The following is a 14,874-nucleotide window of genomic DNA, read 5'->3' on the forward strand; positions in this document are numbered from 1 at the left end:
GCCCACGTCGACCAGCATACCCAGTGAACCTTGTTAGGGGCTTCCAGGGCATATCCCTTCGTAAAGACTGGCGAGTGGGGCCCTCTGCTGTGGCACACACCTCAGGGGTGGCACCCCAGATCCCACCCTCCAGAGTCATCCTCCCTGCACCCAGTCAGAGCACACGTCGAGGTTGGGGAGCAGAGCTGTCACGACCTTAGGAAGAGGACATGCGGTGCATGCTGCCTCTTTTTGAAAAACATGCGTTCACAATTCAAAATACCGGAGAGCCAGCTCCACACAAACTGTACCCGGCAGAGCTGTGTTTTGTTTATTTTTGTCCAGGACAAGGTGACAAACGCCACGAGTAACTGTCTTAAGACGTGGTGCTCCCGTTTCAACACAGCTGGCAAACACACGCAGGGAAAGCTTTTTTTCCGGAAAGCTCTGTGGCAGTTTATCAAGTACCTTTAAAGTAGTTAGGCTCTCGGAACTGCCAATTCCAGTGTTGAGGATTTATCCCGAGGAAATTAACAGAGGTTCTGACAAAAACATGACTCCGGACACACAGTGTACACAGAGAGTGTACGCTGTAAGCCCCGTCAATGCCCACAGCCAAGGGCATGTTACACAACTTAAAGCAAGTGCAGCGCTCAGCAGAAGAACACAGCTATCCACATGAGCTCTAGAGACTGCACAATGCCAAAATATTTGTTGGGCTACAGGGTCGCTACATGTCGGAAACAGATGGCAGTGGGTTTGGTTTTGGTTTAAATGGACCCTGGCAGTGCCTAAGGTTCAAAGCCACCAGCCGCTCCATGAGAGAACGATGAGGCTGTCTGCTCCCATAAAGAACTGTGGTCTCGCTAACTCTATACAGGGTCACTCTGGGTCAAAATTCACTCAATGGCAGTGAGTTTTAAGAAACAGAATTCAAAATATGGAATGATCGCAACTCTAAACAGACACAAATCCAGAAAAGAATTGTCTCAGAGTATCTCCCCACAAGGAAACAGTAACTGTAACACACAGGGACTGGGAGACAGCCCTGCAGTCAGGGGATCCACTCTCCTACACAAGTAAGGGGCCACACTGACACCACGTGCCTCCTGACATCATGCAAACTGAGGGGCAGTCTTCAAACCCGTCAAGGCAACACAAGACAAAGGAAGCCAGGGGAAGTGCTGCAGCTGAACGGGAACCAGGAGCCTGTTTCCGTGGAATTCTCTGTGTGAGCCCGCAGGTTCAATTTGTGGGCACGAGCCCTCCCTCAGGAGCAGGCAGTGAAGACTTGCGTGCTGTTGTGATGCTGCAGGAGGCGTCCTGGTGGAGCTGTGGGTTAGCTGTTAGGCTGCTAACCACAAGGTCAGCAGTTCAAACCCACCAGCTGCTCCGTGAACAGGAGCTGAGGCTGTGTGCTCCCCTAAAGATGTACATTCTTGTGTACCCTACATAGGGTTCCCATGAGTCAGAACGGGCTCTAAGGCAGTGGGTTTGGGTTCTGATGCTGAGGAGGCTCAGTGGAGCCTCTAAATTAAGAGAGACTACTCACAGCAACTCCATGGGACAGGGTAGAAGTGTCCCCGTGGGTTTCTGAGACTGTAACTCGTTAAGAGCAAAAAGACTCATCTTACTCCCACGGGGTGCCTGGAGCAGTTAGCAGCCCGATGGGAACCACTACACCACCACCCCTCTATCCTGGTAAATTCCACCTGTATAGAAACTGATAGAACAGATATGATAAAAGGGCACTATTTCTGGAATCAGGGTAAAGGGTACATGGGAATTCTTTGTGCGCTTCTTGCAACTGTTTTGTAAGCAGAAATTATTTCAAAATGAGAAGCTGGGGGAGGAGGTGGGGTGGGAAACTGAGCTTACAAAATGAAAGAAAACAAAGGGATTCCCCAGAACACAACCCAAACTGCCCCCACCTCTCCCGGGGCCCTGCACACCAGCCGCTGCTCACTTGGCACTCTGCCACGGGAGTCGTACTAGCACCTGAAGCAGAGGGGAACTGTACCCCGCGGGTCTCAATGGCTGAGACCTGGCAGGAGCAGTTGCCAGGCAAGAAAGGCACTTGTGGGTGGATTCTAATCTCCAGCCTCTCCATTACCAGCTGGGCACCCACCCATCGGCAGCACCCAGGGTCCCCTTTGCTCATGTATGCCCACCCTTCATGACTTCCAGTCGGACAGCCTGCACCTCTACTCACAGATGCTGCATTTTTAAAAAATAAAACACAGAGCAGATTCTGCAAAGGACTCTACACCCAACACATCCTAGCAAGGACTTGTAGAATGAACAGCAATTTTAAATCAAGTGGAATTTATGCTCCCCAAGAGCCTTTGTCCTCACCAAATACTACCACGCGTTATGAAAAGTGATCTGAGCCTCAAACCAAGGAGGGAGATGTCAGCACTGATGCCTTCCACTGGTCAAAGGTCTGTCCACTAGCCTGCAAAGTGTAGATAAGCACCTGGGGCGTGAGCCCGTGTGCGCAGGTGCACGTGTATGTGGTGGAGGTGGGGACGGCTGGCCCTGGGCTGTGGGACCCTCGGCTGGCTGCCGCTGTGGGAGCTCAATCAGCTGTAAGGAAAAGCAGGAACATGAGAGGATTCTTTTCATTTCGAAATCCAAGGTCCAGATTAGCTCAGGGACCGAGTGTGCACATGTGTGTGCATGTGTGTGTGTGCGTGTCCATCTTCAGGCTATGCTCGTCCCATGATTGCCTACTTTCAGAGGAGAGAGCAGGTATCCAGCCGATGCCGACTCATAGAGACCCTATAGGACAGGGTAGAACTGCCCCTCTGGGTTTCTGAGGCGTTCTAAGGGAGTAGAAAGTCTCGTCTAGCTCCCACGAAGCAGCTGGTGGTTTCGAACTGCTGACCTTACCGTTAATAGCCTCATGCGCAACCACTATGCCATCAGAGCTCCTGGAGGTACTACCAGTATACCCATTTTACAGATCAGGAAACGGAAGGTAAAAGGGTTCAGAAACTTGCTCACCCAGCCAGCCAGCGAGCTGTGACCCCTGCCAGCCCCCCAAGCAGGAACACCAAGGCCGACTCCACACCCAACATCATTGCCGGCTCCTGAGAAAACAAGACCCAGCTGCAGTTCTCATACTTTGCTTCCTTTCAGAACCAGGGGCTACACGGAACCGCACCCCCACCCCCCACCCCCGCCCCTGTATTCCCCACAGCACAAATGTGGCAGTCAACAAGGGCCAATTCAGGGCCGGGAAACTCGATCAGAAAGCTTATAAAAAAAAAAAAACAGGTTTTCTTATCCTCAAATTGCAGGGCACTTAAACAGACTTAAGTCCCTAAAGCTTTTAATGTTTTGGAAAAGTATTTCGAGTGCCAAGAGGACTCTGGGTCACTGCCAGCCCGATGTGCCCGGAGGAAGCACTGGTGCAGGGACAGTGAGCCGGCCAGCCGCCCGTCAAGAGAAGCAGATGGACCCCAGGGAGCAGGGCTCCACCCCAGCCTCACCTCACTGCTCAGAAAACAGTAGCTCAAGCACCCCAGGCCCTGGCGCACAGGTTTCACGCACCTGCCCTCTCTGGACTCATCCCTGGGGGGAGTCAGGCAATCGATGCAGGGGGCTATCACTAGCGGCTTTTTAAATGAAGTGAGGCAGGCAAAGCACCCGTCTATTATCACAGGCAGCAGGACTACCCATTCAGCAGAGCAATCACATAAGCTCTATTTAGGTTTAGATCTGTTGCTAAGTAAGGAACCCTGATGGCACAGTGGTGAAAACATTGGGCTGCTAACCGAAAGGTCAGCGGTTCGAACTCCCCAGCCGCTCATCGGGACAAAGAGGTGGTGGCCCACTCCGATAGATTTAGAGCCTTGGAAACCCTTCGAGGAAGCTCTACCCTGCCCTATGGGCTCACAATGAGCCGGAACTGACTCTCGGCAGCAGGTCTGCTTTGGGTCGTAGCTACCCTATGTTTGAAAACAGCTCTTGACCAGTTGCCGGTGAATCAGAAAACAACAGCACCCCACAGAGTTCTCAGTGGATGGTTTATGAGAAGCAGGTCTTCAAGCCTTTCTCCTGAGGACCTCTGGGGAGATCCGAACCCCCAACCTTTCGGTGAACAGCTGAGCACCTTCCCCATTTCCCCCGCCAGGGGCTCCTGGGGGTGCGTACCAGGCTGTAATGGAACTGCGAGGCCGTCCCTGCATGGTCCGCAGCAGCAGCAATGTTGGGCACACTGCTCTTCGCAAGTGTGCGGGAGGTGGCACCCCACTGGAGGGTGAGATCACTGAGGCTCACGCTGTGTCTTGTGAGCACAGGCTCTGTGCCCTCGGCAGTGTGGACGGTGCCCCCGGCGCCCACCCCGGGCGTCGAGGGCCAGCCCACCAGAATGCTCCTTGGAGGCATCCCGACCGTCAGTCCTTGGAAGCCATTCTGACCTTGTGCCAACGGCCTCTCTCCTCCGGATGCTGCGTCCCTGTCTTTGTCCCTTTTAAGATTAAACAAAAATGTTCTCCGTAACTTAAACTTGAGACTGGGGTCTGTGGCAGGTGGACTTCACGTCCACCGTTTGGAGTGGAGTCCACCCTGTCAATCAGGCCACAGGCTGATGGATGACACCTCCAGGAGGTGTGTCCTTTCTGTCTGCATTCCAGGTCTAGGAGGAATTCAGTGGAGGCTTAATCCAGGTGGGAGCTCTGCCGATGGATTTTTGGCTTTCATTGTTATCCATAGCCTTCTGCAACTCCCGTGCTCAAAATGTAAACTCGAAGACACTCCTCAGTGGATGCACCCACTCCTGGGTTTTGGTGTACATTTGAACCACTTCCTTCTTTGAGTGTCCAGGTGAGATTTCCCTTCTACCTCTCTGGCCAGCCTCACAGCGGTCACCTTTGTCAGTCTTCTTCTCTACAGTGCTTAAGTGCTGAAATGTCTGGGGGCTCAGCCTCAGGCCTCAGGCCCCTATTCCCACTCTACAGACTCCCCAGGCTATCTGGACCCCTCCTGGGGATCCCACCCACTCTCCTGAGCAAAACACTCCCAAAGGAACACCTACAGTCCAGGCCTTTGCTTCGTTGGCCCACAGCTCTGCTGCCTCCTGGCTCCCAGGCTTCTGGAACCTGGGGGTCAAGGTGTAATTCTCAGAATGTTAAAATCCTAGTTCGAAGGCAGATGAGATCTTTGGGCACATTCACTTCAGAGGATTACGTAACTCTTTAATAAAGAAAGAAGCCGGATGAAAGCAGCTTTCAGGAAGAAGGTGGTGACCTTCGGCTCTGTTATTCTAAGGTCACCATGATTCCGAGCATTTAAGAGCAAATTATAGCAAGATGATAAAGACAGGTCAAAAGGAGGTCGGGTGGGTAGGAGGAGGCTAATGGAATGTAAAGAACTCAAACATAGAATTTTTTTAAAGTCTGATATACAAGTTCTAACCAAGAGAACAAACTGGTTAATGTCATGCAGAGGGCTATAACCTGTGGGTTTACTTTCTCAACCAGACAGGACCCTCCAGCTTCCTATCTCCCTTTAAGGAGTTCTGTAAGCAGTTACATAACCTCCTATGCAGCGGTTCTCAACCTGTGGGTCGAGACCCCTTTGGGGGTCGAACAACCTCTTCACAGGGGTCGCCTAAGACCATCGGAAAACACATATTTCCAATGGTCTTAGGAACCGAGACGCTGCTTCTCGATCCGTCTCCAGGCGGGTCCACCCACATGCAGATACGCCCACATACAAGTACCCAGCGTGAAGACTGTTACCCATCCTACACCATGCTTCAAGACAAAATTTCATTGATTTGTCATTAGACATAAATATGTGACAATATATAATGACATGTTTTGTGATAAATCATTATGCTTTAATTATGTTCAATTTGTCACAATGAAAATACATCCTGCCGATCAGATATTTACATGATGATTCATAACAGTAGCAAAATGACAGTTATGAAGTAGCAACGAAGATAATGTTATGGTTGGGGGTCACCACCACATGAGGAACGGTGTTAAAGGGTCGCGGCATTAGGAAGGTTGAGAACCATTGCTCTTGTGTAACATTACCAGGTCACCACAGCAGGGGGCAAATATATCCATGAATGGGCGGAGCATACAAGGTTTAAAAAAAGTGTTTTTTTTTTAAAAAGTCACCAGACCATCTAGCTGTTCCTTCTACGTCTTGGAGCATTTCCGTTCGCACTGGGCCTGTGGCGTTGGGGGCAGGTATATGTGTTGGTGCTCCCTCCCCTCTGTAGGAAGTCGAGCCTCTCCTCTACTCTGAAAAACTGTGGAAGCGACGCATTCCTGAATGTTGTCTACGTTTATGAACGCAAGTAACAAGTCACACCAGTCTTAGCAGTGTCTGCCTTTGTCACCCACAGAAATCACATTTTCTTGTCACATTATGATTGGTGCAGATAGCTCGCAACACCATGTATGCTCCTGAAAATTACAGAAGTTATCCAACCTGCCACTCAAAAAAGAACAAAAAAAACAAGCTTGCTGCCACCGAGTCAACACTGACTCATACCAACCCCCTGTGCGTTTCCAAGACCAACGTTTACAGACAGAGAGAGCCCAGTCTGTCTCCCTCAGAGCTGCTGGTGGTTTCGAACTGCCGACCATTCGGATCGCGGCCCAACACATAGCCAATACACCACCAGGGCTCCCCTAACCTGCCACTAGATTGTTTTATCTGATGCATTACTTTTTAAAAGTACAAGTATTACTTCATCATGAATTTGTATAACGATAATTACGTATCACTATAACTGGTTCCCTCCACAAAGTTCCTATGCTTTCTATTTTATATATTTGAAAAGTATTATGTTAAGAAAGAGTGCACGGGAAAAAACCTAGGCTGGCCCTGCACCAGGAACCCTGGTCGGGGCATGAACCACAAGGGCAGCAGCTGGAAACCACCAGCTGCCCTGTGGAGAAAGCGGGCTTTCCGCTCCCCTTGGGCACCCACAGGGCAGCTCTGTGGGCCTGTCTGGTGTGACCCCTGCACCATCTTCAGGATTCTCATACAGCACAGGGGCCAAAGCAGTTGGCTGCCAGCCAAAAGGCAGGAAGTTTGAACCCACCGGATGCTCTGTGGAAGAAAGATGTGGCAGTGAGTTTAAATATTTATAACCCTAGAGAGCCCCTGAGTCAGAATCGACTAGATGGAAATGGGTAATTCATGAATTAAACAAACCCCTGAAATAGGTGCTGGCCATCGACTTTCAGAGAAGCCCTTCCTGACTCCCTGCATTAGGCTGGGGAGCCTCGTTCCATGTGGACCCCCATTCCATGTGCTACCACCATACACGGGCCCTTTCCAGCATTTACCAGGGGACTCACGCAGGAATTCGTGGCTTTCCCACTAAGCTATGGGAAGGAGGGATGGCAGCCATCCTTCTAAGCATCGCAGGCCCACTGCCTTCACTCACATCGAGCCGACGCCGACTCACAGCGACCCTACAGGACCAAGTAGCACCCGCCCCTGTGAGTTTGCAAGACTGCGACTCTAGGGGAATGTAAAGAGTCATCTCCCCTCAGCGTTGGCTGATGGTCTCAAACTACTGACCTTATGGTTAGCAGCCCAGTGCATAACCATTAGGCCACCAGGGACTCCCCCGCACCCCCCCCCCAATGCCTTAGTGCTCAAAAAACACTCTCAAGTAATAGCTATTGGCTGAATGAACATCTGGGGTAGTGTAGGGTGCTGAGGCTTTGAAATAAGCACCTGGTGAGATGGGGAAGAGGCAGGTGTTCTCAGACTGAGCCTTCAGGAATTTCCACATTCAAGGGATGGGTAAAGGAGCCAGCAAGATTAGAGCCCTGGACAAGGAGAGCCAGCCTGTTCCTCTGGAACCTGCCCGCTGCTTGGTCTGAGCCATCTTCCCAAGCAAGCTTCCCACACAGGGGCTGAGACTGGCTAGCCAACTTTCTGTGTGAGTTCCAGCCTCAAGCCCTTAACCTGGGTCTTCAATCCAACTCTCACTTCCACCACGTCGACCCTGACTCACAGCGACCGTCAGGATAGAGTAGAACCGTCCCGGTGAATTGCTGAGACGGTAACTTTTGACTGGCAGTAGAAAGCCCCTTCTTTATCCCACTGAGCGGCTGGTGGTTTCATGTCGCCCACCAGCGCATAGGCACTAGGCGCCCAGGGGTCGGGTTCCAAATCAAGGACTAGAGGAGCTGCACCCAGAGGACCTGGTCACTCTCTGAGGGAGGGCACCACGCCCCTTCCCTCTGGCAGGCTGGCATGAGGTGGGTCCTCTCTGAAGCTAGGCAGAGACCCACCACCATTCCTTTTGGGAACAGAGCGTGTGTCCGGTGAGGCCACCATGACTTTGGGGAATAATAATTTTTTTACAGTCTGAAACACACTATTCATCTGAGTGTGTTTTATTTATCCCCCCTCACAGCATAATTGCCAAACTAAGTATTGAGAAGTGGCTGCAAACCAGTGTGCAGGACGGGGCCCTGCTGGGCGGCGGGCGAGGAGACCACAAACCACAGCTCCTGGGGAGGGTGGAGAAGTGGGCAGGATGAGGGCAGTGCCAGGCCCGCCAGCTGCCCCTCCTCCCACCCACAGGCCCTCGGGAAGCTGAACAGCACGCTTCTCAGACACCCCAGGAAAATGGCGGGTGCTGCTATTTCAGAAAATAGCACCTGCCAACCTGGCTGTTTCAACATTCCAGTGAGCCGCTGAGAACAATGTCTGTGTGCCCCAACCTAGTCCCTCGCTTCCCAGGCCACTCCCGCCCCCAGGCTTCCCCAGGGGGTCTCTCCCCGTCAACTCACCCAGAGAAGGGGCGGTTCAAAACTTCAGTCGCGCAATATGCAAGTTTTACTGGATGTTTCAAATGATCTGCATTGACCATTCAGACTGGTAGTCAGGGGCTCCCTCGGCCTGCAGGCTGGGCCAGGCAGAGGAGTACACAGGCCATCCCTGTGACCCCAACCCCCGCTGCCACCCCTCTCATCCCCGGCCTGGGCACCCTTCCTGTCACCTCTGAGACACGTTAAGTGAGGTCTGGCTGACTACCACATAGCCTCAAAAACTGACCCCCACCACCAAGCACTGTGTGCCGGCCCCACAGAACAAAGCCACAATCCTGCAGTGCAGGGCAGACCCCCTAGTGCTGGTGTCTCCATATCCCATAAGAGGATCCAAGAAAGGGAGGCACAGAAGTTCCCAGCAAGGAGGGGGTCAATGAACCCCGATGAGGCGAATCGGGGGAGGACACAATGCCCCTACCACCATCGTGCATGCGCGCGCACACATACACACCTCTGGCCCTTCACTGCCCACTGCTTCCCCTTCACTGACTTGCCTGTCACCTCTCATTCGGCAATTTAGGGTGATTACTGTGACTCCCATGCGGGGGTACCTTCATGGGCCAGGTCCCTGCTAGGTGCTCCCTCCCATGGTGCAAGACATACGGATTTCCAGGCACTTACAAACAAGCAAGCTGAGGCAGGGCCCAAGGTCACACAGCTCCTAAGTGCCTGGCTGGCGAAAAGCCCGTGTTCTGCCTCTGCCGCCCTTCACGTTAGCAAGCAGCGAACAGAGGGAAACAGGAGGACGCCAGCATTTTAGGAAAAGAAATCCACTCTCGTCCTTCCTCAAGCCTGGGTGACCCTGTGACGGAAAGGGCGGCGTTCATCCCGTCTCTCCCCGCCTCCTATTATCGCCCGGGACCAGCCACTTCACTCTGCTTAGCACAACCCCCCCCCACCCCCCCACCCCCCCACCCCCGGGCCGGGCTTCTGCCAGGCCCTGCCCGCACATCCTCCCCTCTACCCAGCATCCCACAGCTCTGTCTTGACAGGTTTCTGTTCCCTCTGCCTGCAACATCTATCCCTTCAACCAAACGAGGACTGACTGGGCTGGGCGGTGGGACAGGGACCAGTCAGGACAGGGAGGGCAGGGGCTCTTCCCTAGGGCCTGGAGGGGGGTTAAGGGGAGTTAAGGGGAGGGGCTAAGGGAGGCGCCCCTGCAGCCTTGCCTTCCTTGAATCTGCTGCACTCAGCCATGCCTCCAACGCATGCACCAGCTGTTTGAAAAACTTCCTCCATAATGTGTTTATTTCGGTGGGAAAAGTGCACTCCAGGTTCCAAACAGCATTATAAATGGCAATTAGGTCCCCAGGCCAGCCCACAAAAGCCTATTAAATATATAATGGCTCCAGAGATGTATAGAACTGAAATGCGTGCACATTAAAGGCTCTGCAGGAGAGCCCAGGAACAAACATCATCCTGCTTCTGGCACCTCTGCCTGCTGTCCCACCAGTCCTGGAGTCTCATGCCACGGGTGGCTGGGTGCCCGCCCCCGCCCCACGGAGGAAACACCGGGGCTATAGTTTAGGAAGAGGGAAGCGGGGCAAGGGGGAGAGGCTGCTCTCTGGCAGGGTGACAGAGGGAGAGGGGGAGGACCCTGATTTAAAATTGGGAGGCCCGGCTCCACCCTCGGCTCAGCCATCGGACTGGTGGCCTTGTGGCAGTCCCTTTGCTCTCAGAGCCTCGTTTCTCACTCATAAAATGAGAGGGTTGAGTCAGATCAGTAGTTCTCAGAGTGGGAAGGAAATGTGTATTTTTCAAATGTTTGTTTTACGAAGTAAGGCTTGTTAAACCTATACAATGTACTGCGTCACCATCGCTGGCTCACCTTTCGAATCCACTGCCACGGAGCCATTGCTGACTCACTGCCACGCGACGAGGGTGTGCGAGGCCGTACGCTTTGGCAGAAGCCGACAATCTCATCTTTCTCCCACAGAGCGCCTGGTGGCTTTGAGTCTCGGGCCTTGCCATCAGCAGCATCTGCACTTATCAGATTCTCAACATCCTGGCATGTTCTTTACACGGATGATTTTAAACTGAACACATTCAGATTCAAGGAAATTTTTTTTTAAATATATCACCTCACGTTTTTTATCTTCCCTTCAACCTGGACCCAGCTCCAATCTTCGCCGGACTTGAGACCTGCAGAGCAAAGTGCTCCATCCGGCCTGTCTCCATTCTCTACACTCGGGCTGAAGTGTACAGCTGCGACCTGACATGGACAGCCCTAGAGAACAGCCAGGCAAGGGAAGAGCTGAGCTGGACTGGGCAGTGGGACTGCATGGCAGGGGCAGGGACAAGACACCCGGGCCCGAGGCCCTGTGGGCAGAGGCATTCAGGCAGGAAGCTCTTGGTACCGATGCAGCCCACACATATGTGGACTGCGACTCTTTCACCCTCCGTCTCTGGAGAGGGGGCACTGGTAGAATTCTTACCTTCCATGTGAGACACCTGAGTCAGCGGCCCTGACGTACAGCCACCTGCCTGTCGGGAGAAGGCTGCATGGTGCTATCATGTTGAACTAGTACTGGTGGGGTACCCAGGCTAAAACGGACAAAGAAGTAAGACTTCTGAAAACTAGCCAAAGAACACCCCCTGGTCGCAAGAGTGCACCGGAAGCTGATCCTGGGGGTGCTGGGAGACCGGGGAGCGTTTGGTTCCATCGTGCACGGGGCCACCATGAGTCAGGGGCCAACTCAACAGTAGCCAAGGACAGCACCACGATTCTTCTGGAAGGCTGGGCATCCCCCCCAGACCCTTTTTAAAAATTCCACGTCAACTTTTCTGATTATAAACTAGTATCTAGAAGCCACAAAAAGGCCTGAGGGAAGACGTAACTAAAAGGCGCCGGTAACTCCCCGCTGCAGAGACCATCACGGCTCACATTCTGTGGGCTGCCAACTCCTTATCGCCCCGTGCGTACCTGAGCAGCCTCAGCTGCGCTGGCATTCTGTTCTGTGGCCTGCTTTTCCCAGAACCACCCTTGACCATTGATTATCCTGTGCTCTTAAGGACTCTTCAAAAACATAACAAATATTTGAGTAATAAAACAGAAGTCTAGTAAATACAAAGGTGCTTTATAGAGCATCCCATCCCATGGTACATATAGGGCCGGATCATTTAACCATGTCACCAGTGCGCATTCAAACCATTTCCATGTTGGGGGGAAGGATAGTTATGAAAAGTGTGGTGGGTGTGCATCCTCAGTCAGGGGGCAACGCAGCACCGATGAGGAACACAGCTTTCCCCCAGATCCTAAATGCTTCCCGCCCCCCACCAACTACCATAATCCGGATTCTACCTTGCAAGTCTGGATAGGGCAGAGGTTGTACACTGGTGCATAGGGGAGCTGGAGGCACAGGGAATCCAGGGTGGATGATACCTTCAGGACCAGGGGTGTGAGGGGCGACACTGGGAGGGTAGAGGGTAAGTGGGTTGGAAAGGGGGAACTGATTACAAGGATCCACATGTGACTTCCTCCCTGGGAGACGAACAACAGAAAAGGGGGTGAAGGGAGATGCCGGATAGGGCAAGATATGACAAAATAATAATCTATAAATCACCAAGGGCTCATGAGGGAGGGGGAGCAGGGAGGGAGGGGACAAAAGAGGACTTGATGCAAAGGGCTTAAGTGGAGAGCAAATGCTTTGAAAATGATTAGGGCAAAGAATGTACAGATGTGCTTTATACAGTTGATGTATGTATATGTGTGGATTGTGATAAGAGTTGTATGAGCCCCTAATAAAATGTTTTTTAAAAAAGAAACTTACTTCCACCCGTCATCTCACAGCCCAATGATCTCTACACAGATCAGCCCTCAGTAAATATTGAATAGCAACACCCTCCAATCCACTCCCACAGACCTGGAGGGCCCTAATCAGGCGTAGCTGGGGGTTAAATGTGCAGAGGCCCCACTCCACGTTCAGCAGCCATTCAGCCCGACCCTGCACACACGCTCGCTTTCTCTCTCTCCCCTGCCAAACTCACTTTATTCTGACTGGGGATTTCCATGCTCCAGACTCCTATAGATTCCACCCCACACCCTTACCACGTTCTCCTACACCTCCACGGAGGAGACTGCACACTTCGCTTCCCAACTAAGTGCCCCACTCCCCGAGCCTCTGCACAACCCACTGCCTTGAGGAAGCCACCTCCCCTCCTGCAGAGGGTCCGAGTAGCGGTCACTTGCTCTCAGGACTGACTTCCCGCCCAACCCAGAGCTCCACGGAAGTGCAGGGACAATGTGTGTTGGAAACAATGCAGTTGATAAATAAAAGTTTGTGGAATGAAGCTTCTTTCTGCCCAGATTCCTGAGCCCTTTGTTTTCACAGAAAGAGGGGGAAAGGGAGGAAAGGAAGGATCCTTTATACAGAACAAGTCCAAGGACTTGACAGGGGTACAGTTGGAGAGGACCCCTCATTCTGCCCAGCCCTGCCTGGCCTACAGACCCACACTGGCCAACAGGCCCCAGGCCCCAGGGAGCGCCACAAGCCCAGACAAGGTGAAAGGTTGTCCCTGAGGAGGAACCGGTCAGATCCTTAAGGGACAGGGAACTGTGACTTCCTCCCAACCAGAAAGGAGAGGGCCACCAAACACTGATGATCCCCAAAGGGCAGAGCAGGTAGTGGGGCACAGAGGATTTAAAGCAACTCAATCCACACTTGACTTTTTCTCCTCAGTTATCCCAGCATCCTTGCCACTGACAAAAGGGAACACAAAACTTGAAAATCTGGATTTCCCTGGAACTTCAGGAGAAAAGGAGGCAAGATGGTTCCAACAAGGAGGAAGACTAGAACTTACTGGAAAGTCGGGGAACGACCACACCATCCCATCATACACCATGGCAACACCCAGGCAGAACCCTGGGTCGGTGGGGGGCCCCGGGAGGGTGGGCACGCCCATGCTGACCTTTCTCAGGGATGTCCAGCGGACCTACCCCTCCTCCACTCTGGTATGATTTTGCAGTTTCCAGAGCGGCCCCCTCCACTTTTCATCCGACCCTCCGGACAGCCTCGGGAGGTGGACATCTCTGCCGCGCCCCCACCCACGGCCGTTTCGTGGAAAAGGAGGTGAGGTCAGACTCATGAAATGACCTGCCACTACCACGGGGCTACAAAGTGACTACCGCTCCGGCCAGCCTCGTGGGGGGTCCGGTGGAACTCCTGGCCGTGGTGGTGGCAGTGACCCCACCCTGCCCAAGTGCCGAGGCAGCGGGCGGGGACTAAAGTGCAGCCGGGGTCGAAACCAAAAAACGAGAGGGGCCCTACCGGGCGGTTTGTAAGCGCGCAGGTGGAAAAGTAGCCCCACCTCGCGCAGGTGCAGGGTCAGGAGCCCGGGTGGAGAGGCACCCCCCACCGGCCCCCGACTCGCACCGCTTCAAAGTTGCCGGCGGGGCGCGCCCTGCCAGCGATCGCCCGGCGTCCCGGGGCTCCCCCTGCACCCAGCGCACGAGACAGGGAGAGGGCGGGACCGCCCCAGCGCCTTCCCCGCGCCCCGCGGCTTCCCCACCGGCCCGGCGCGCAGGCCCCAGCTCCGGCGCCCGGGGGCACCCCCGCGCTCGCCCCGGGGAGGGGACGGGGCGGCGCGCGCGGACCGGGGCGCGGGAGCACGTGCCCGCCCAGCCCGGACCCCGCGCCGCCAGCCTCACCCAGACAGCCAGCAGCAACGTTCCCGCCGGGCCGGCCCTCGCCATCGCTGCCGCCGGCTCCTGCCCCGCCGCCACTCAGGCACCCGCGCCCGCCGCGCTGCCGGTGGGTCCCGCGCCAGCGCCACTGCCCAGCCGCTGCCCGCTCGGAGCTCCCGCTGCCACGTCCGCCCGCCCGAGCATGCGCGCCACGCGGCCAGCAGCGGTGCTCGCTGGGGCTTGTAGTTTGCTGCGCGCGCGGGCGGGGCCACCTAACAGGTGTGACTCGGGCCCCAGGCCTGGCAGGACCCAGGGAAAGGTCGCGAGCATCACGGAAGACAGCTGAATTTAGGAGGCTCCCGGAGCGTCGGGAATAATAGCGCAATCCTTTCACAACAGCCCACGGGCATGCATGGTATGCAGCCCGCAGAACTGAAATGATCTGACCTA

At 54.1% G+C, this 14,874-nt stretch overlaps 1 protein-coding gene across 1 annotated transcript in view; it reads right to left on the bottom strand.

The window, feature by feature from the left end:
* Nucleotides 1–14,604, bottom strand: part of PDIA5 (protein disulfide isomerase family A member 5) — a 102,428-nt gene extending 87,824 nt beyond the window's left edge. The window contains exon 1 of the mRNA XM_075556325.1: nt 14,449–14,604. Coding sequence (XP_075412440.1) covers nt 14,449–14,493 — 45 coding nt within the window. The 5' untranslated portion in view covers nt 14,494–14,604. The remainder of the gene's footprint in view (nt 1–14,448) is intronic.
* Between the last annotated feature and the right edge of the window lie 270 nt (nt 14,605–14,874).

Source organism: Tenrec ecaudatus, chromosome 8 (assembly GCF_050624435.1).
Source record: "Tenrec ecaudatus isolate mTenEca1 chromosome 8, mTenEca1.hap1, whole genome shotgun sequence".
NCBI classification, from domain to species: Eukaryota; Metazoa; Chordata; class Mammalia; order Afrosoricida; family Tenrecidae; genus Tenrec; species Tenrec ecaudatus.